The sequence below is a fragment of the Medicago truncatula genome, chromosome 8 (genome assembly GCF_003473485.1).
Source record: "Medicago truncatula cultivar Jemalong A17 chromosome 8, MtrunA17r5.0-ANR, whole genome shotgun sequence".
Classification (NCBI taxonomy): Eukaryota; Viridiplantae; Streptophyta; class Magnoliopsida; order Fabales; family Fabaceae; genus Medicago; species Medicago truncatula.
The window spans coordinates 12,846,580-12,868,973 of NC_053049.1; the positions used below are offsets into that span (position 1 = coordinate 12,846,580).

The window sequence follows — 22,394 nt, forward strand, 5'->3', positions numbered from 1 at the left end:
TATGGTGTGCAATCTATAGTTGAAATTCACTTATAGTAACTGAAGCGGGGATCACTTGATGGGACCAAAAATAAAATCTGATTACAATACGGTAATTCTGACATTGAAATTGACAAAATTATAAGGCAATGATATGTATAGATTTTTCACATAATTGGAGTTTTGATCCATTTATTTTCACATGTTTATGAAAACGGTACCCCGTTTTAAAATTCTCCAATTTTGATCTTTCTTTCATTTTCTTGAACTAAAAAAATAATGAAGTTGTGTATTTAAACTTAATTAGCATACAATGTGATAATAGCATTTTTTTTAGTCCAAGAAACATGTCCTCCATCATTTTTTTTAGTCCAACAATTTGAGGAAAGGACCTATATTGCGGAATTTTAAAATTGGAGGAATGATCCTCTAAAAATAAAGGGATCAAAATTACAATTAAGGCTAAATTTTTATATACATTCTTAATTAAAAGATAACCTTACCACTCTCAAACAAATATACTTTTAACCTGGATAAACTTGTTTTTATTTTCATGGAGCAGTAGAAGTATCCTTTAATTGGGCTACAAAATCTAAGCACAACAAAATCTAGTATTTTTGTAAGAAATATTTTTCATGATATGCATATATCATCTTTTCAAAAACCATTATTCTCATTCTGCATTCACTACAACCACTCAAAACCATCGTTATTGGTGGTCACATGGTTGGGTTGCTTTTCCAAAACCATTCCCCCATACCCATATTGTTGCACAACTAGCACAGATGATCTCGAAACAAAATTATCTGATGCCAAAATGTCCCCTAAAACTCCAAGTTCTGGACAATCACACCAGTCCAATAAATTTAAAAAGACACGATTGTTCCTACGATTCCCTTGTCCAACTATATATAAATTGCAATAAAAATTTTCTAGTTCATTGAGGGTTGTGGGAATATCTTCACCTGAATGGACATTAACTTCTGAATAAGATATAGAATCATTGTTGTTCATCGCTGTCAATCTAAATCCATTCACATACTCATCATCTAACTCCTTCTGCTTCTCACTATCCATTACAATAGATAGTATCCCTTGTGGTTCAGCATGACTTGAGGTGTCTACTATTTCAGCATTATCAAACAGGAGCATCCGAACCACTGATAATTGGGTTCCTATGCGTCCTGCCATTCTCCATGCAACAGCTAAGGCTTCGCGATCATCAGGACCACCAACAAAGATCATACAAATACGAAAATTTAAAGTTGGTAATGACCCAAGATCACGGTCCACAAATATTCCCACAGAGCAAGGTGCACTTTGCATCACATTCAAGTTTATATCTTTGTATGCAGTATTAGTTGTTTCGAGTGCACCTTCTGAACTTAGTTGTTTGTGGAATGGAAGGAGAATCAAACTTGTACATTTTTCATTAGCCGAGTTGTATATATCTTCGTGAATGGTTGCATAGTTTGACACAACATTTAGTGTTTGGACTCTAATAGCATCATATGCCTCTTTGAATGCTTCAAAGGTATTGGTAATGCTTTCTAACTCTAGCTGGGATTGTGTAAGATTTTGTGTTCCAGATTGGCCACTAGATTTTTCCATATGAGAAGCAACAAGGGCACCAACACGTCCAACGATTTCAACAAGGTAAAGGCCAAAAACATGTATAGGGGAAATTCTAGTGGCATTGAAATATTCAATGAGGCTAATAACTCCTACGGCCTGACGAGTATTGTGAACACATGCTAGAATCCTAAGCTCTGCATCAAGTCTAAGCTTTTGTATAGTCTTTAGCTTATTATTCTCAAATCTCTTTCTGGGCTTGTATATGGCATTGATGACAGGAGCCACCACTATAGTCATTAGAAGAACTGCAGAGGTTAAAACAGCATATGTTGGTGGAGAAAGAATCTACAAATACACATTAGCAAATCAAAGATTGAACTTTTTATAATTTTGACGTTAGCGTTATTAAAAAAGGGAGTAAATAATAATTTTCAAGTAGATCAATACCGATCTATCCCAGGAAATATTGAGCATTATCAGTGCAACGACACCCTTGGTATTGAGAAGCAAGCCTAGAGCAAAACCATCTTGAGCACGCATGCCAAAGAAGAAAGTGGCAAACAAAGTGCTTAAAATCTTTGGAACACACAACAAGAGTATAATGATAAGTGTATAGGCACAATTTGGCTGAAAGAAAATGGTTTTCACCATGAGTTTTGATCCATTGCCACAAAAGTAGATCGGTGCAAGAAAGCCAATACCAAAATCATTAGTCATTGACACGACCATGTCAGCAAATTTACCGTGAGGTAAAATCAACCCGTATAAAAAAGCCCCAACAACATCATGTGTGCCAAGAGTATCGGCTATGAATGAGAAAACCATAAGGCCCATAAAGACAAAAACTAGTTGGTTAGCATCCCATTCATCTCTTTCTGTCTTGCGATCAATGACCTTTACAATGATAGGATGCACCACAAAGATGGAAATGAATATAAATATTGCAGTGCTTAACGTCGTGTATATTGCCTCTGTACCATTAACTGAAAATGGAACAAATAATACGAATAAAATCCAAGCATATGTGTCACTGATCATGGCTGATGTTAATGCAACCTTCCCAAGACCAGTATAGAGAAGTTTAAGCTCAGACAGGGTGTGGACTACAACTGGAAAACCTGTCACAGTAAGAACTAAAGTCCATAATATATAAACATTTATTGTACTTTCTTCAAGATTAGATCCATCACCCTTGCCATAAAATTTTCGATGTAGAAGGTATAAAGCTGGTCCCATCACCATTGGAAAAATTATCCCAGAAATTGCAATAGTTGCAGCTTTCTTTTTAACATGTAAAATGGTATTCAAGTTCACCTCCAAACCACTTAGGAATGCATAATATATAACACCAATAGTTGATATAACTTCGACACTGATCATATTAGATACAGGAAAAAGGTATAGGGCCGTAGATGGTGCAAAAGCCCATAGCAATGGTAATACAATACCAGCCTACATTTAATAATTGGAAAACCCACAAATTATTACAATAAATCATTTTGTTTATAATAGAATGGATATATATATATATATATATATATATATATATATATATATATATATATGCACCCAATAACTGTGTTTGTATAAAAGAAAAAAAATCTATAAGGAATAAAACATTCAATCATTGTGTCACTTGTTATATATTATGGCACTACTAAACAAACAAAAATTAGTGAGGGAAAATGTAAAATCCCTCTCTAATTCCGTCACTAAATTTTGCGATCAAGAAATTTGTGAGGAATTTCATTTTTTCCGTCACTAATATTCCTTGCTAATTTTACTTTTTCTAGTAGTGTGGGTCAAATGCATCATATGATCCTTTAAATGTAACGTTTGTAACGGATCAGTCATTTTAATATGTTTTTTTTATATTTAAATTGGTCATTTATGTCAATAATGTGTGCATCGTTACGCTTCGGGTGATTCTCCGTTTGAAAAAATACGAGTGTCTATCATAATTGGTAAAAAAATTGATGAGAAAAGTAAAAAGCTCGGATGAAGAATATTAGTCATCATAGTTGGAGAATGAGGAATCAGATGAGGACAAATATGATAACATTAAGGAGCACTATCCTTCTTTTATATCACGCGTGAGCTATAGCTCAGTTGGCAGGAACATGCATTATTATATGTAGGGGCCGGGGTTCGACTCCCGAACACCCCACTTATTCACCTTAAAAAAGGTGAATTCTAACCACTAGGCTACCTGACAAAAAAAAATTGTACCTAAAGTGTTGAACAAAGATTTTGTGTCAAACATTTAATGGACACAAGCTTTTTAAAAAATAAGTGACTTAATGGAAGAGTAATGGTGCATACTATTACCGACACAAAAATTCAATTTCAAAATGACAAAATTAAAAGGATTGATCTAATACAAACGTTAAATCCCAGTATACATTTGACCTATGAGAAATGATATTTGTACAACTACTTTATGACAACTTTTAGACAACTTTCTCTCTCATACTCACATTCTATTCTTACTCTCTCTCTTCTTTTTTCTCTCTCCATTGTTTTTTACCAATGAAAAGAGAGAAAAGAAAGATTGTCAAATAGATTGTACCAAATGGTTGTTCAAATATCATTGCTCTTGACCTATATTAATATTTTAAACATATCCACAAATATATATATATATATATATACATATATATATATTGAGGTGTTTGTAGGTATGTGTAAAACTCGCTTTAACCAAAATTCATTTCACAATTAATTACGAGCTATTATGACTACTTTGTATAAAAAAGAATTAATACAACTTTTTTGGGAATGAATTAATACTATTAGGAATGAATTTATATACTTACAGCGATATGTGCAATGATGCGAGATTGATGAAGGGGTTTAAAGATAAAGAAGCAAAAACGAGACACAACTATGATGGCGACAATTGTCGCGGCATTATAGGCGACCCCAGTTTTTATAACATTGTCCGTTTGCCATATTCGATTAGAATTAATCACATTTACTTCAAAATATGCAGGAGGCGTGACATGCTTCATAATTATTTGTTCTTTTTTGTTGGTTCCTTCTTCTTCTTCTTCTTCTTCTAATATGCGGGTTTTAATTTTGTGTGCGTTGCGGTGGTCTTTGTCATTGTTATTATCATGGTGGTTGTAATGATTTGTTTGTGTAAGAATTGAAGAGAAATGAAATTTTTGGAAATGGGGGTGAGAACCAACGGAATGGTGATTTGATAGGAGTTTCAGCTTTTTCTGGTGCTAAGTCATGCATGCATTCTTACGTGTTACTCTTTTGACGGTTTGTGTTTTGGTTTGGCAAATTTTTCTCCCTCGCACATTTTTTTGCTATCAACTTCTATATTTGTTCAATTTATATTTTCTCTTCTATCGATCCTTTTTCATTTGTGACTACAAACAAGAAGGTAAATGAGTTTAACGGTTAGTTATTTGCATATGTATGACAACATAAAGAATCTAAATATAGGTGAAAACAAACTGCAACCATATTATTAGTAATGAAAAAAACTAATATAAAGATATTTATCTATTTGAGGTGAAAACAAGCTGCCTCTTCACCATTGCTCTTTAAGTACGAACATCAACTGTCAGTTTAGTGGTCAAGTTTGATCAATTTTTGATATGGCAGCCGCGTTGATGCCACTGGCGTTGCAAAGGTTGAATCCTGATAATCCCATACTTTTGAACTCATTGTCGTAATGGACACGTTTATATCTACACATGGCCTCATTGTGCCCATGGTCTTGTGTGGCGGACAATCAGATTGTTCCGTTGAAGCCTCCACAATAATCACAATTGTTTTCACAGATTCTCTCTTCAACATCAATTGCTATTTCTGATCCCCTACCACTACCAGCAATCAAATCTGATTGTTATCTTCACTCACATTTCATTAAGGTTTCACTGATTTTTGCTTTATTGGTTTGTTCATTTTTTGCTCATATTTCACCTATCTGCTATCTCCTTCCCTATTTCTTTACCACTGCAAAAGCATCGTGAATCCTCATCGTGCCTCGCTGTTGTTGATAATTCCTTTTTGAAGTTTGTATATCAATTTTATACGAAATTGATGTTAACCGTCTCAGAGGTTGTTATAACACATAAGTCTTATTAGGGTTTCAGTGGTTCTTAACTTGTATTTGTTGATTTTAATGAGTATCTAGGGTTTCTAATAGTAGTTACTCTTTATTGAATTTCTATAACCTTTCAATTCTTCATCACAACCATAGCGATTCTAATTCTATCCATTTAGCATTAACTGTGTATATTTTGATAATAACTTTCTACCTATTACTTTTTATTAAAATGAAACTGTTCACATTAGATTGATATTTAAATGGACTTTGACATTGAAATTGTTGAGTTTGTATAGATTTTCATCAGGGTGATTGGTTTGTACCTGATCACAGGGTCTGCAGCACTACTTTATGGTGTTATCCCTGAAACATTTGAGTTATTCTCTGAAGAATAAAGATTAATCTAAATTTCTTAGAGCACACATTTTATTCAGGATATGATGTAAGTTATTTGTTCGTTTAACCACGCTCCTTCAGACTGTAACTTGACTATATTAAATCCTCTGTGCTTTATTCTATTGAAAAATGTTGGAATATTACTGTGATGTTGGAAAATAAATTGGAAGATTAAACATTAAATAATTATACTTTGATCTAATGTTGTGTGAATTGAAAAAATAGAGTGTGGGGTCCCACATAAAATAGAACACACACATTAGTTGGGTTTAAATTGTGGTATTTAATTTTAAATATTTGATAATGATAAAAATAATAGTAATTATTATTTTTATTAGAGAATATCATTTTCAATAAATTTAACTTATGATGGTTGTGATAAAAATAATAGTTTAATTAAATTTCTTATATTTCCTTCATTCAAATCCAATAGTTTGTTTCCTTCACTTGTATGGATTTGTACCTTTGATCTTATCCATAAGTGTTGTTGAACTGATTAATGTATAAACTTCATTTTTATCTTATCCATTAGAGTAACTACTGTCACAATTTTTGCTAAAACAGTTACAGAATCTCTATACAAATAGAGGACTCCACTCAGTTCAAAAAACACACCAAAGAGTTTCATTGAGTTGTCGGGAACTCTTTCTATTTTCTCCCTTTCTTGACTTGTGTTAACAAGTCTTTCTTGTCTTCATCTCCTTTTTTTGTCCCTTCGGAATTAATAGTGTTCTTAAGACCATAGTCCCTTTTCAGTTTAATGTTCCTTCGGAATTAAGAATGGTCTTAAAACATAGTCCCTTCGATAATATATGTCCCTTCAGAATAAAGAGTACTTTTAAAATCATAGTCCCTATTTGGAATAACAATGTCCCGTTGGAATTAAGAATGATCTTAACGGTACATATAAAAAGTATTTCAATATTTTTCTATTTGAGGAGAAATGGTGGTATCACCATATTTAAGTGGTCGTAGTGCCATATTGATGTTTTGGAGAAATTAAAGTTAGAATGGTGGAAACACCATATTTTAGTGGTCTCAACACCATAATAGAGTGGTTACAATATCATATTAAGGTGATTTCAGTATTAAAGAGTGGTCTTAGTACCATATTTGAGGGTGTAATTCTCGAACGGTTTTCTATAGTGCATAGTTAACCGCACAGTTGTAGCTGGGCTTGTTTTATCCTGAGACGGCGTGGTTGATAGTCTGCCTTGCACAATTTTGGCAGTGCCACGAAACGTCGACTTCGTCGTGATTCAACCTAGTAACAACTTCGGTAAATAATAGAATTTGAAAATACAAATACAAGAGTTTAAAAATCCAAAAACAACAAAAAAGAAAAGTAATTGAATTTGATCAAATAAATCCGACATCTGACTGACACCGGACACACATTAAATATGAAGAGTTAGTGCTTCCCAGATGGTATCGTTGTAAAGTATAACAATTTTGTTTTTTTTTTTTTGGTACATAACAATTTTGTTTTTTAATGGTATATAGAATAAAAGGTTCTGTTTTTTGTTTTTTCTCTCTTAAAATTTACATTTTATTTCTCTGTAGAATGGCCATGTGGGATTTATGTTATCATGCTATGTGTTGTCAATTATGATCCTATGTAGTGAAACTTTGAAGTTTGCTTCTTTGGAGTTAAAATATTATTAATGACTAGCATCGACACTGATGTTTTATGTTGTAAGACTCGATTCGTAGACTCGCAAGTAAATTAGTTTGAAACTTGTACACATTTAAGAAATGGTTTAGAAATTTGCTTGGTTAGCGTTTCTAGTACTAAATTTATTTGTGGTTATTGACCATTGCTTAGCTATATCAGTGATTCTGGAATTGGTTTCGATTGAAGTTATTTTATGAATTGTTTGTAGGTGAATTGGGGATCATAAGGCTGGTTGTGACAGTTTCTCAATTGTTTCATCACCTTCTGCATAGTTCTCTCTTCTTCCTTGAAAAGTTCTAAGGATTTAGTGAAAAAGAGGAAGCTAATGCTTATTAAAGGTTTGAGAACACTCTTTTTTTGTACTTAATTTTTTCAAGTAACATTAACTTGTTTATACCGAGACTCGAATGTTCATCACTTCTCAATTGTAATTGAAATGGATATCTTGATTGCAGAATCAACTTGTGCCTTCCATCCTAATTCTAAAGATATTTAACAAGTATAGTTTCCTCAACATGTTTTAAAAATAGTCACACTGATATGATAATAGCATGATCATGCCTACTTATATGTTTTGTACATAAAGCAACTTGAATAGAAGAAGCATAGATATCTTTTTTACTGTTCATAAATATTAACAACATAGTTAATGCATAGAGTTGCTAGATTTAGATAGCAAACATGCCCATTGCCAACTATGTGGAAAAGACATAGGGTCAAAAAATGTTTGAAGATATTTTGTGAGATGTTGGATCCAATTCCTCCTCCACACCTTGAATTGTGGAGGATCAGAATTCAAGTTAGCATTGTGCTTGATTTCCTATTTATAATTCCTGCTTCAATGTATCTTTAGTTCAATAGACTGATCAAAATGTTGTATCTTAGAATACAAAACCTCTAGGAAGAAGTTTTGAAAAAAAAAAAAAAAAAAACGGAAGTTATCCGGTCTGATTTTGTCTTCCTTCCGTCTCCGATCTGATTTTGATCACTATTTGAGTAGCTTGTATGTTCTGTGTATGAATATGGTAGGATTAGTTTTACTTTCAACAAATCTTGGTGGATGCTAACACAATATGCATTAAGAAATTATTCTAATGAAAATTCATAATTCTACGTGATTGTTATAACAATATCATATCCTTCCTCTGCTCAGAAAAATGGCAACACTTAAATCAATAAGATTTTGTTGTTTGCTTTATCTTTAGTAAAAGTAAATTTTGCTCCATTTTATATTTCAATTTTTTGGTAAATATTGGATTTGGTTCAAATATTTATACCTCAAATTTACTTTTATTTTGTTTTTGTGCTTACATTCCTTCTAAATACTTGCAGCTAGAAGATTGTTGTTGCTTCAAGTGAAGCTATAAAATATGGTATTGAAAGATTGTTAAACAATTAAAAGTACAACCAAGATTTTTTTTGCATTAGCTTGCTTAGATCCCATCATGGCTATTTCTTTTTTTTTTGTTCAAAATTTTTGTGGAAAAAGTGATTCGTAGGTTTAGTTTGGATATCTTTTTTTATTGTTTTGTTATCCAAAATAGCTGATCCAAATGTAGTATTGTGATTTATTTGGATTGTGTAAAAAGACTTGCTATGTGATAGATTCATTTTGGTGAATGCACTACAAAACCTCATATATATAATCCACTTTTTTTAATCTATTTCAATTAGTAACAGTTTTTGGTAGACTCGCAATTTTTTAGTGTAGTCAACTTTACAACTTCTCAAAAATTTAGATTTGAGATTTTTTTTATGTTACCGATGATAAAAAGTGTTACAAAATACAAATAGGTAACATTTTTTTAATGTTACTACTACTACTATAAAGTGTTACTAAAGCTCTTTAGTAATATGGACTTTTCCTAACAATTGTTCAAATGTTACCAAATTTAATTGGTAACAATTTGTATGATTTAGTTACAATCTTCGATTGTTACTAGATCTCAATTATGTGTAGTGAACCCTAATGTTACTTTAGGTTTGTACATGCTGGTATATATATAGAAAGAACCAAGTGTTCGAATGCATGAATTCAGTAGAGGTGGAGGATATTAATCTATTTGAGGTGGTGTTTGAGGAGGATTGGGGATCGATGGTGAGTTGTGACAACAATATAGAGGAATTCTGTTGTTAATAGAATGGGAAAACTGTAGCGAAACATTGGATTTGTACCTAGATGTTGATTTTGTGTATAAAGCTACAACGAATGTTAGTCCCCATGTCATGTATATGATTGTTGTCAATGTTGGTTAAGCTTTTTGTTTTTAGTGGGATTTTACGGCTGAAGATGATGTTGACTTCTGCCTCAACAACCATGAAGACAAAAATTCACATTACTATTTGATTTGTAAGATAATGTGTCATGTATAATTACTGTTGTGAATTATTATTTTCAATTGTTACCAGAAAAATGTTGCAAAATGTCATATGTAAATGACTTAACAAAGTGATGAATAAGGGATTAATTTGTGTTTTTGTTTGAGTTAGGGACTTGATGACAGAGCATCATATGATATTTTTGCTATGTTTTTAGTACTTTTCCTTTACATTTGAAGACAAATAAGATGAGAGTCTGAGGAATTGTTGATGATTTTAGGAACATATTGTATTGTTTCCAAGATCATGCCACTCCATAGGCGTTTTGAGTGTTTTGAAGTGAGGAATCATGTAAATCATTAAATCAAGACATCATGTGAAGGATCAAGGATGAAAAATTGAAGATCAAAAGTTCTTAACAGGTTACTGAAGACAATACAAAGTGAAGAAAATTGATTTGTTACAAAACTAGAAGAAGTTAAAAACAAGAAAATTCATTAATAATAATCACGTTCAAATGCATTACAATGATAAGCGATACAACTATATATTTCTAAGGACACATTATTTGACTCAAATAAACATAACAATGATGAAAATAGGTATCCTCTTCGTCTGCTTGCCCATTGCCCATTGGCTAAATCTTCCTCAATCTGTTGCTCCCTCCTTGAGGCCATTTCTCTCTCCTCATAGAAATAACCTCTCATATTCTCCTTAGTTCCAACCTCTGATAGGAGTTTCTAGGTCCCTAACATTTCTTGTTGGCAGCTTTAGTAAATTACGGAGAGAAGTAAGGAGGATCAATGCACAACTGAGCAAAGCATCTTGCATCCATTTTGCCATCCCATACAATAACTCAACAAACAAAGGTACCGGCTACTGATACTGCGGTGCCTACTGGCCAGACTCCCCTTCCATTGAATGAGGGTGTTGAACCGGCTCCCTCGATTGACTTCTCTGAGCCTCTTTCTCCTTCATGTACATCTGGTGTGTCTTCTCAAATCCCAGCATTGCCTTATCATTAATCCATAGAATAGATGTCACACGCATATCACTTCTGAAATCAGGAATATGTTTCTCTTCATAAAACCAATTAATCAAACTGTTCTGACCCAAGGTTGTTAACTTTAATCTTGCTATCTCATTGATGTTGGTTGCTATCAAGCCACCAACAATTATCGGATTTCCAGACATAACGGAAACCAAAGTGAAAATTCTCTTGAGGGGAGCTCAAAAGAGCAGGATGTGCTCTCAAGTGTAGAAACAATGAATGAAGCCTATGCTTTATGTGATTAGTATGACTTTACAAATGTGTGTAATAGTACCTAGGTACCAAAGTATGTACAATTCTGAACTATATTGGCGGGAAATCAATTTTACTACTAATCTATTCATGTTGATGCAATGGGATTTGGCTATATAAATCTGACATTGAGTGTGATGTTCATTTCTCTTATAGATAAATGAAGAATAATTCAAACAAGGCGATGTGGCAATCTCTTGCATTGCACATTTTTAGCTCATAAAATCAATATACATATTGTAAAGGTTTATCAGTTTGCTTTTGCACTGCTTATATCTTCTTTGTTGTAATTTTAGAGTTCTATTTATTTCAAAAGTTAATTAAAAATATGCTTTATTTTAATAAACTGTTATTTTGACCACATGTTGATTTATTTAGAAAGTTGTAAATGTGGGTTGGGAAATTAGCCTTACTTATAATTTTCTCTTCCAATGTTTACTTTAATTTTTGCTTTGACCATGTGTTAATTACTTCCTAATTATAAGGAACCACCAAGCCTGCTCACAATAAGAAAAACTCACGGTCCTTTATTTTTGACCTAGAAAAAGCACTCATGACAGAGAACCTAGCTCTGCATAAAAAAAAAAATTATTTTCCTCTTCCTTAGAAAATCAAGGTTATGCTTCCTGGTTGCATCTCCTGTGTTTATCAGATTCAAGTTGTTTTGTCACCTTTGATATGATTCATATTAGGGAACATGTTGTATCCCGAGAGGATATGCGATTATGAGGCAGATAAATCTTTAACACTTTATTCCATTGTTGGGTAACATTTCAATCCTCGTTATTGAACTCTATTGCTCTTTCTTGACACATCTTGTGTTGAGAGGATCTTTTGCCGTTTAATATAAATTTCATTTTGGGTTGTTAAAAAAACACTATTAAAATGTAAGATATATTATCAATTTACAACTTTGTAAGAGAAATTTTACAATTCAATACAAGTTCCGATATACTGACGTTTTAATTGTGTTGTTGTATCGTATGTAAACAAAAATTCTTATTAGAAATTTGATCCCATGAAATAATATGGGATTTAATATTTTCAAAAATATAATTAGCCCGTGCGGATCTAGTTAACAAAATATCTAATTTTCATGGTTGATTCATACATCTAAAGAAGGAGCACACACATGACCCAAAAAAGTTCAAAAATAAAGTAGGAGAATAAATCTTAAACATGTTATTGTTAACTAACTAATAGAAATATTTCTCTTGGAAAAAAGTGTTCTTGTTATCTCTCGACTAGGCATGGCACTGGGGCGGAGCGGGGACGGTTTTTACCTACCCCATCCCCAAACCCAATTCCCTGATAAAGCCCCGTTCCCCGCCCCGTATCCCGACGGGGATGAATAATTGAACCCAAAACTAGAACATATATCATGAACCCAAAATTCATCTGAACATACAATAAAATTATTTCAAATAAAGTAATGTAGCGACCATATAACTCGTAATCCAAATTATCAAAACCAATATCAAATTTATCAAAACCAAATAATATAGTACTAGTAGATAAGAGTATTCCAAACTACCATCAAAACAACCACATAACCAAAGCAATATTCCAAAACTACATCATTGTTCATTGAAATTGCTAACACAAGTAGATAAAAATCATTGTTTATTGAAATCGGGGTGGGTTCGGGGACGGGTTCGGGGTGGGTACATGTTTCCCCATTACCCGCCCCACCCCCATCCTTTAAAATCGGGGAAAACCCAAACCCAAACCCAAACCCAGTCAAAGCGGATTTTCCCCGTCAAAATCGGGACGGATTCGGGTGGGTACCCGCGGGTACGGATTCTGTTGCCATGCCTACTCTCGACAAAACTTCTGCATTTCAAATTCCACTTGCTCGTGTTTTCTGCACGGTGCCTTTTCTGCAGAACCCAACATCTATGACTTCTATTCTAGTATTCTTTTGCATCTGTTTTCAACTGAAAAATTAATACCAATATGAATATTTACTTGTATTAACTTCCTAAAAATTCAAACTAAGTGCATTATATGAACTCAACATCAAGAAATATGGAAGTCAATCCTTATGTCACCATCTTTAAATATGTTGCACATCATTCAAAAAATCAAAACTAATACACAATAAAAAGTACAAAAGAAACAAGAAACTCGTGAGAGACGGCAAAAGTTATTATGCATAAGTCATTTCCTTATACACCTTGCATAAACACTTCATAAAACCATTAGACAATTATTTTGGTTTCTCATAGAAGACTATCAAAATCATTAAACCATAATTATGGTTCAGTAATAATTTTAGTGTATAACATCTTAATCATTATTTAAAACAATGTAACAATAATAATTTCATTAAAAACCATTACACAATTATCTTGGTTTCACATACAAGACTATCAAAACCATTAAATCATACTTATGATTTCAGTAATTCATACCCTGAAGTTTGTTTCAATTCATCAATCCTATCGCCAAGGCCACAACCTGTCACCATAGCGGGAAATGACAAAAAAAAAACCTGTCGCCAGGGCCACAACATGTCACCATAGCAGAAAATGACAAAACATAACTTATTTCTTTCTGCCTAAATGTCGTCGTGGCGTCAAATATTTTGTTCGGCAAGAAAAGGCGGTTTGGGGTAAGTGATGACATGACAGAAACCCACTGGCAAAGAAAGTTGATGTCGACGTAGCGACAAATGTCCTGTCAGGTCAGAATGTCAAATTGTGCAGAAAGTATAAAAGCCTATTTCATTCAGACACTATCCTATTACATTTATAGAGAGAATAGGAAAAAAAATAAATAAATAAAAATAAAAAAAACATTGCTAAGTCATGCACTCCTATTCCACCAATCCACGTGACCCCAAAATATTGTATGTCAAGAACTTTCAAACTTTTTGCTTGGTGCCAATTAATTTATAATTTTGCTTTGCTATTAGAGGGAAAAATACTAGCATGCATTTAATGCATCAAGAACTTGGCAATTGCTTGATATGGACTATGTGGACACTACAGTGGTAAGATATAATATTTATTTAGTTTAATTAAATACAAATAATATATATTTTGATGCGGAATGTAGATTGAGGATGGTCACTAGACTCAGTACTAATAAAAAAAAGTTAAAACAGTTGGGGACATTTTGAGAATGAAAAGGACAAAATATATCTCTAATTTTTTTTTTTTTAGAGAAAAGTATATCTTTAATTTTGTCGCCACGTGTTAGAGACGAAATATTTACCGACTGTGTTTTTTGTGATTTTGATTTCACTGCAATTATCAAGCATGCAGTTAGTTATGTTATTTTTTTTTTCAGATAACATAGTGGCTAGAATTCATCTTATAAGATGAATAAGTGGGGTGTCCGGAGTTCGAACCCCGGCCCCTACATATAACAATGCATTGTCCTTGCTAACTGAGCTATGCTCACGGGGACGTTAGTTATGTTACTTATACGTCCAATAATGGAAAATACTTAGGTGACATTGAAGTGTCAATGTCATATTAAGGTTGCATAAATAGTGTGGATTGATTCATTGGATCTTATATATAGGTGTCTAACTGCTATTGATTGATAGGTTGCTGACATGGAAGAGGTGTTTGTTGGCAAGGTACCAAGTAGTTGAGTGAAAATTTAAAGTGAATGATGGCAAACAGTTAGCATGAATGAATACCGAAAATGAGGAGATGAGCATATCATAGAATTGGAGTGAAAATTTAGACTAGGAAAATGCTTAATGGCACGACAGCAATACAAGAACGAATGGGCACGACACATTACAGACCGTTGGATGAGCTTTTTTCCTTTTATTCATGATTTTCTCTTTCCCATATTTATATTTGCTAGAGACTTAATTGCCACGTCGTGCTACATTCATGGGCTTTTGAGTCGCGCTACATAGCACTACTTTTTAGACTATCATAATATTGGGTTATTAGGGAGTCCGAGGATCATCCACGTTGGTCTAGAGCAATCATATAATTGAGTTTAAAATCTTAAATATTACATTTATGATCATCTCCCTTATAAAGTAAATCTACATCCAATTTTTGCATCTAATGTAAAACTCTTACACATACTTGATATTCTAACACATAACTCATAATAAACTTATGAGTCAAACAATTAAACTTAACTAAGAAGTAGGTCAAACTACAATCCGGCAAATCTGGTTTATCAGTGGTAAAATAAATGTAGAATATATATATATATATATATATATATATATATATATATATATATATATATATATATATATATATGGGATTTGCTAGAACACACCCACTAGTTTTTATGTGAGAGTGTTTAGCAAATTATAACTAAAAAGTTAATAAATACACCTTAAGGTGTATGTTGCTATAACACACCTTCTAAAAAAATAAGTGCGTGTGTTCTAGCAAATCGTATAGGCATTTGTTAGAATACACCCACTTATTTTTTAGAAGGAGTATTTTAGCAAGTATATAACTAAAAAGTGGTTAAATACACCTTAAGGTGTAGCTTTGCTAAAACACTCCCACATAAAAACTAGTGGGTGTGTTCTAGCAAACCCCTATATATATATATATATATATATATATATATATATATATATATATATATATAGCTGCAAATTTACATTCACCTAAAAACACTAAGGTGTAAAATAGTAAGCTACACCCACTTATATTTTACTAAAACACCTTTTTGTTTCTATTTTAATTAAATTTAAATAGAAGGGCAGTTTTGTAACTATCTTAAGGAAGACTCTTAAAAAAAGAAACAAAAAACACAATGACATGTTTAAGGTACAAAACATGTAATAGAGACAAACTTTTAAGGAAACAATATTTGGAATGATGAAAATGGGTTTAAATTAGTGAGGTGGGTGTAAACAATTTGATAAAATTTATAAAAATGAGTTTATATAATCAAGTGGGTGTAGATTTCTAATTTAAACCTTATTGTTTTTATCTGGATGTAAATTAGCAACCCTATATATACACATTGAATAATATAGCTTTCAAAGGGTAGAAAAACTATTGCATCTAATCCAACCTATCTTAACTTATGTTTTAATTTGTAATAAATAATAAAATAATATCTTTATTACTATTGTGTATGGCCAAATAAACAGATATAAGTGCATGCCTTTGTTAAGATGATGGAGGAGTAGACTTCTATGAGTCTTCGTCTTCCCCCACACGTATTGCATTTAAGCTAGTAGCTACCATGTCATAAGTTTTTAAATTGTACTAATAAATACACTGTCCAATCTTATGTATGCAAAATGCTCCTTCAAAACAACAAACATTTCGAGATCATATTTTATACTTTAATTTCCTGTAAAAAGTTATAATGTGCCCAACCAAATCAAATGTTAAAAATTTATAATATAACATCGATTTCCTTCAACAACAAAAAAAAAAAAATTAAACAACAATTATATTTTTATTTTTTTTTTGAGAGAAAAAACATCGATTATATCTATATGGCTAATAAAAAATATCTGGCAGCTGTTAAACATGTCCACTTCTAATCAGTTCCATGTCCCTATTGCTCTAATGAATCCAGACGTTAATGCATTCACAGTCATTTGACCTTTAAACAGTTTTTAACACATGCATATTCACCAGCTCCATGCTTATCAGAATTCTGAGTGGAATTGAAGGTGATGTTTCTTTCTCAACTCTTGGCTTTTTTCCCTTGTTCATTTTTAGATCAATTTCCCTTTTTGTTTCATCCCTATCATACTATAATTAACTAAAAGCTATTAATTCAATAAATAATGTATGTGATCTATAATATGGACCTCATTCATCTTCTTTTTTTCTCTTTATTTTAATTTAAATAAGTGATTTTCACATATATTTACGTTTTTTCTTCGTGATTTCGTTATTTGATTGTGATGGTGTGTTGTTCGTCGTCTTGGGCGGCGTTGTTTGATTTTCAGTCTTGTTGCGGTGTTCATTTGACTCATATTGAAAGATCGATTATTCAATCAAAGTCTTGACCGGGGCATGGGTATTTTCGTCACTTTAATTTTATTATATATTTTTGTAAGCATTATATCGTGAGTTTGTACTCTATCAATTGTTTTTTGGTAGTGAAAGAAGAACTATACTCTATCAATTTAAATTAATGGATATAATTTAATTTTCATCAAAAAATTAAAAATAAACGAAATGCATGACCAATTGACATGATTCATAAAAAATAATACCCTCAATTTTGTTAAAAAAAAATATGACTATTAAATATTCAAATCTCCAACCATAGTGTGAATGAGTGAATGAACAAAAAAATTTGAAAAATAATAATATATGTGTGCATAATAACAAGCGGGCCAGCCCAATCATACTACAGTGGTTAGGGCTAGCCTATTTAACAACTCTAATTTTAGTGGCTCATCACACCGATAGAGGGAGTTCACACAACTTTCATGTGTTCACACAACTTCATTTCTCAGCTTTTTCTTTGAATCACACATTTTTCTTTGTCTTCTTCAATCACCCTCTTTGTCCTTCGAAATGCCACAAACATCTTCAATCTCAGTCTCACGAAGATTTTCTAACAAGGATCATAGAGTCAAGAGTACAAGTGCAGAACAAGAGCAGCAAAGCGCAGTGCAGAGAAGGAAAGGTGATGATGATTTGCTAGATGAACTTCAGGATAATCGCATTCACACCGTCGCCAGAAGGAGAGATGTTTCCCGGTCACGATCACCGGCAGTGAATAAGATGCATTTTACTATTACATTGCTTGCTGTGTTATGTCCCTTCACTCTCTGGTGGTTCTCTTTTCCAGGTATCATTCTCACACGCTTTCCTAAATCACATGTTTCACACGCATTTTTTCGTTTCCTTTTATCATAATCTTATTTTATTGTTTATGCTTTCTGATTAGGCTAAAGTGCACTTTTCACCCATTAAGTTTTAAAAAGTTGTGATTTTGGCCCCCTATGGAAAAAAAATGACAAAAGTGACCCCCCATGTTTAGGGAAATATGCTCTTTTAACCCCCTAACATAAAGGAAATACGATCTTTTGACCCCTTATCTTCTCTAAAAGTTTTGATTATGACCCCCCATGTTTAGGAAAATATGTTCTTTTAACCCCCTAACATAAGGGAAATATGATCTTTTGACCCCTTATCTTCTCTAAAAGTTGCGATTATGACCCATTTTTTGGGACATGTGGCGTCTTCTCAGCAATTTTGGGATGAAAGGGGCCGAAATTGTAAAAAAAAATTAATAGGGGGCCAAAATCGCAACATTTTGAAACTTAGGGTTCGAAAAGTGCAGTTTAGCATTCTGATTAATTATGATAACCTCATTGTTTATGCTTTCTAATTAAATATATAATTGTGTTATTATTCGGATTAGTTGAAATACTCTCATGTTTGGATTTTTCGGATTAGTCATATGAATATCTATTGAAGATATTATCGTGTTTCGATTTTTCGTATTAGCGATATGGATATCAAGGTAAATGTTTAAGGAAGATCACAAAGACAGAAAAATAAAATGAATTTTAATAAACATGATTTTGTGCAATTAAATCTTAATTTCATTAAGCGTTCGGAGGAGTCGAATATATTTCACCAAATATTGAATACATGATCGGTTCATAATTTTTGTTTACTTTGTGCAAGTTTTAATGTATGGATCACAATGTCCTGCTAGATTTATCATTGGTTTTTGGCCATTTTCAAATGTTGGAAAGAAGGCTAAGATAACAAATTCATAGTTCCCTGTGTGGCACATGTTTGTGCAAGGTTCCTTCATTTCCATTTTCTCCCCAGTAGATGGCTATGCTGCCAGCATTAGAACCATATGCTAATGCTAATAGTTTCAAGGAGAAGAATGAAACTGAAATCGCTAATTTAGCCATTTTCCCAAGTACTTGACAAAGTCAATTGTGTTAAGAAAAATTGAATGATACTTGTATTCAATTTCCTTTATATACTTGTATTCTCAAATTGAACTTCACAAAAATGCTCACACTTTCATCCTCTGCCTAGTATACCATATCCTGTATTGTCCTCATGATTCACTTACTATACTCATTCTTGTCCATATTAAGCTTTAGTTTGCCTTGTTTTATTTAGGACAAAAGGTACAAAACCCAAAAATAATTGGCTCATATTCTTTTCTTAGATGGAATGATGAATATGGGATGTTGTAACATAGAATATTTATAATTTCAGATATCATTCCAAAATTGAGTGTCCACTACTTACTAAGGAATGCATTTTTTATACATTACAAATCTTATCATAAAATAGTATAATAAGTTTAGTATTATTACTTGAGGGCTTCCTTTCACACATTTTCTTCTCATGGTCAGGCAATGGATTAACTAATATTTCTTTAAGCTGTAGAATGAAATTAATATACTATACTAAAATTACACACTAATTCAGAAGGAAATTAACTTACCTTAGAATAGTAGTGGAAATTAACTTACCTTATATCAATTGAGAGAACATGGTTAGAGGTGTCTTGTTTTCTAGTGACATTTTCATATAGTGGTAAATAAGGCCCTGCAAATGCTATTACAAAAGGTAAATAAAGAGAGAGTAGTACATATCTTGTAAAGAATAAATATCCAATGAAGTATTCTTTTTTTTATCAAGAGATCATAGCATTATAAAAGCACTAATTCCAAATGCTACAACAAGAGGTAAATAAGGGTAGTATTCTTTGTTAAGTATTTGTAGGAATTAAGTATATTTTACTTTAATTTATTGACCTTTGTGTTTGAAACAGGCAACCAATCTGTGGCATCATCAATAGGTTGCTATGAGTATTTCCTCATGACACTACAATGGCCCCCCACTGTGTGTATGAGGTCTCTTTGTGTCAGTGATATAAATCAAACGTTTGGTATACATGGCTTGTGGCCAACAAACACAAAATGGCCATTTCCTCAATACTGTTCAAATGGTTCATATCATGAAATGCCTAAAAAATTAAAAGTTGAACTTCACGAACGATGGCCAAACTTGTTAGAATGGAATACGGATGAAGGTTTTTGGAAAGATGAGTGGGACAAACATGGAACTTGTTCCCTTGATAAATTTAACCAAACTGAGTACTTCAAATTGGCATTGAGTAAAACAAAGAAGTTGGATTTGCTAAATCTTCTCAAAAAAGGTGATATCATGCCTATTCATTATAAAAGCTATAACATAGTGGATATTGTCAAAGCAGTCAGAGATGGTATCAATAATAAGGAGCCTGGAATCCTATGTTATAATAAAACTAAAACGTCTCATTTTCTTCAAGAAATTAGGGTATGTTTGGAGGCTAATGGACATTCTTACAAAGATTGTCCCGAATCAATTCGGGCACGCAATTGCAGCAAAGGTATCAATATTACACTGCCGATTTGATCAAGTTGGAAGTTCAAGTATATGCATGCTTTTGTTTGAAGATATTACTAGTATCTTTCTTTCAGAATCTTTCCGTTTTCATGAACCTTGGAAAAAATATTAATTTCAATGTTGAAATTTTTAGATGCATAAGGTTTATTCATACAAAAAAAAAAATATATGCAATGTTTTTCTTTTGGACTGATTATATATGTGGAATGTTGGTCCACTAATCCTAGCTCGTTGAAAAAAATCCTTAAATTGTTATATTGTATGCCGTGATTAGAGTTAGAATCCTGATTCTATCGTTTGTTTGAGTGAATTTTCAATGACTATTATTATTTTGTCTATGCATAAAAAGATAGTATAGGTCAAATATCTTATGCAGTCTTTTAAGTTATATGTATAAGTCATTTTATTTTATTTTTGTAAACAAATTAGTTATTTAATTTTCTTTGGTAACAAATTGATCATTTTGAGTCCTAAAATATTTACATCGTTACCATTTTTCTTCTTACTTAGTTAAAAAGTGCTTACGGTTACTATTTAATATTGTGATGTGGATAAAAAAGTTCAGTTTTTTTTTTCGAAAAAAAAAGTTTTTAAATTTTTTTTTCTACAAAATTCTGGAAAATATTTTAATTTTTAAAAATCTGGAAAAATATATAAAAAAATTCAGATTTTAAAATTAGAAAACAAAAATATTCCAGAATTTTTATAAAATCTTTTTCATGATTTAAAAATTTGAAAAAAAAATATTTTTTTTACGAAATTTCAAAAAAAATGTCACATTTCTTTTTCGAAAAAAAATAATATTTTTTTAAATTTTTTCTACAAAATTCTGGAAAATATTTTAATTTTTTAAAATCTGAATACAAATTATTTTAAAAATATATAAATAGATGAAGATTGATGGTGATTTTAAATTTATATTTTTAGGAAAATCAAGAAAAATAGAAATGATTATATGTTGTGAGTCCATTGTATATTTTTCAAATCTAGCCCTTGATCACCAATCTTAAATGACATGTGGACAAGGTTAACTATTTTTGAAAATAAACTAACGGAGAGGACCAAAAGAGATAACAGCAGAAGACATAAGGGACCAAATTAAGACACTTTATAATTAGGGGACCAAAATAAAATCCGAAAATAAACTAAGAAATCAAAGCATAAATTAAGCCTTTACAAATATCTTCTTTTTATCAAAATTATCTATTTTTTTAGATGCACTACCCACAAATGCAGTCTGTCCTAACATGTTCACAATCGGATTGATTAAGTTCGGGCTTGATAATGAAAATGTGTGTTGAGTAAAGAACCCAACTCATTGAAACTTGAAAGGATTGGAGAACAGGTTTGACAAAACCCAACTCAATTCAACCTATGTAGACCTCTAAAAACAAAACATTAGTTAAGGATAAATCTTCATGGTAATTTGTGTTTGACTTTTAACGAATCAGACTTTAATTACCCATTTATAAACTTAAGATATGCGATTATTAATTTTCCCTTTTCTTAATAATTAAAGACTTAAGACACAGAAAAAATAAAGACTAAAAAATCAAGATTTGTAATATAAAAGTATTCCAATTTGTAAATGACACGTTGGTAACTACTGTTATTTTTGTCGTTGCAAGCAAAGATTCGCAGCACAACCTGCAAGGTTCACATTAGTATAAATAAATTGAATAGCATTCAAAAAAATTCCCTAACGTCATCCCAATGACACAATCACAACAACATCAC

The 22,394-nt window shown here is 32.0% G+C and overlaps 2 protein-coding genes across 2 annotated transcripts; one reads left to right on the forward strand and one right to left on the reverse strand.

Moving 5' to 3' along the window:
• Positions 1-666: 666 nt before the first annotated feature.
• LOC25479392 (cation/H(+) antiporter 15) lies at positions 667-10,717 on the reverse strand. The gene is made up of 3 exons (XM_024774897.1): positions 10,634-10,717; positions 2,002-3,006; positions 667-1,899 (listed from the first exon to the last, which is right to left on the reverse strand). Exons 1-3 carry the CDS (start codon positions 10,715-10,717, stop codon positions 667-669), a joined length of 2,322 nt encoding a protein of 773 aa, XP_024630665.1.
• Positions 10,718-17,692: 6,975 nt separating this feature from the next.
• Positions 17,693-20,967, forward strand: LOC25479393 (ribonuclease S-3). The gene is made up of 2 exons (XM_013588262.3): positions 17,693-18,078; positions 20,041-20,967. The coding sequence occupies exons 1-2, from the start codon at positions 17,802-17,804 to the stop codon at positions 20,664-20,666; spliced, it is 903 nt and encodes a 300-aa protein (XP_013443716.1). The 5' UTR covers positions 17,693-17,801; the 3' UTR covers positions 20,667-20,967.
• The last annotated feature ends 1,427 nt before the right edge of the window (positions 20,968-22,394 follow it).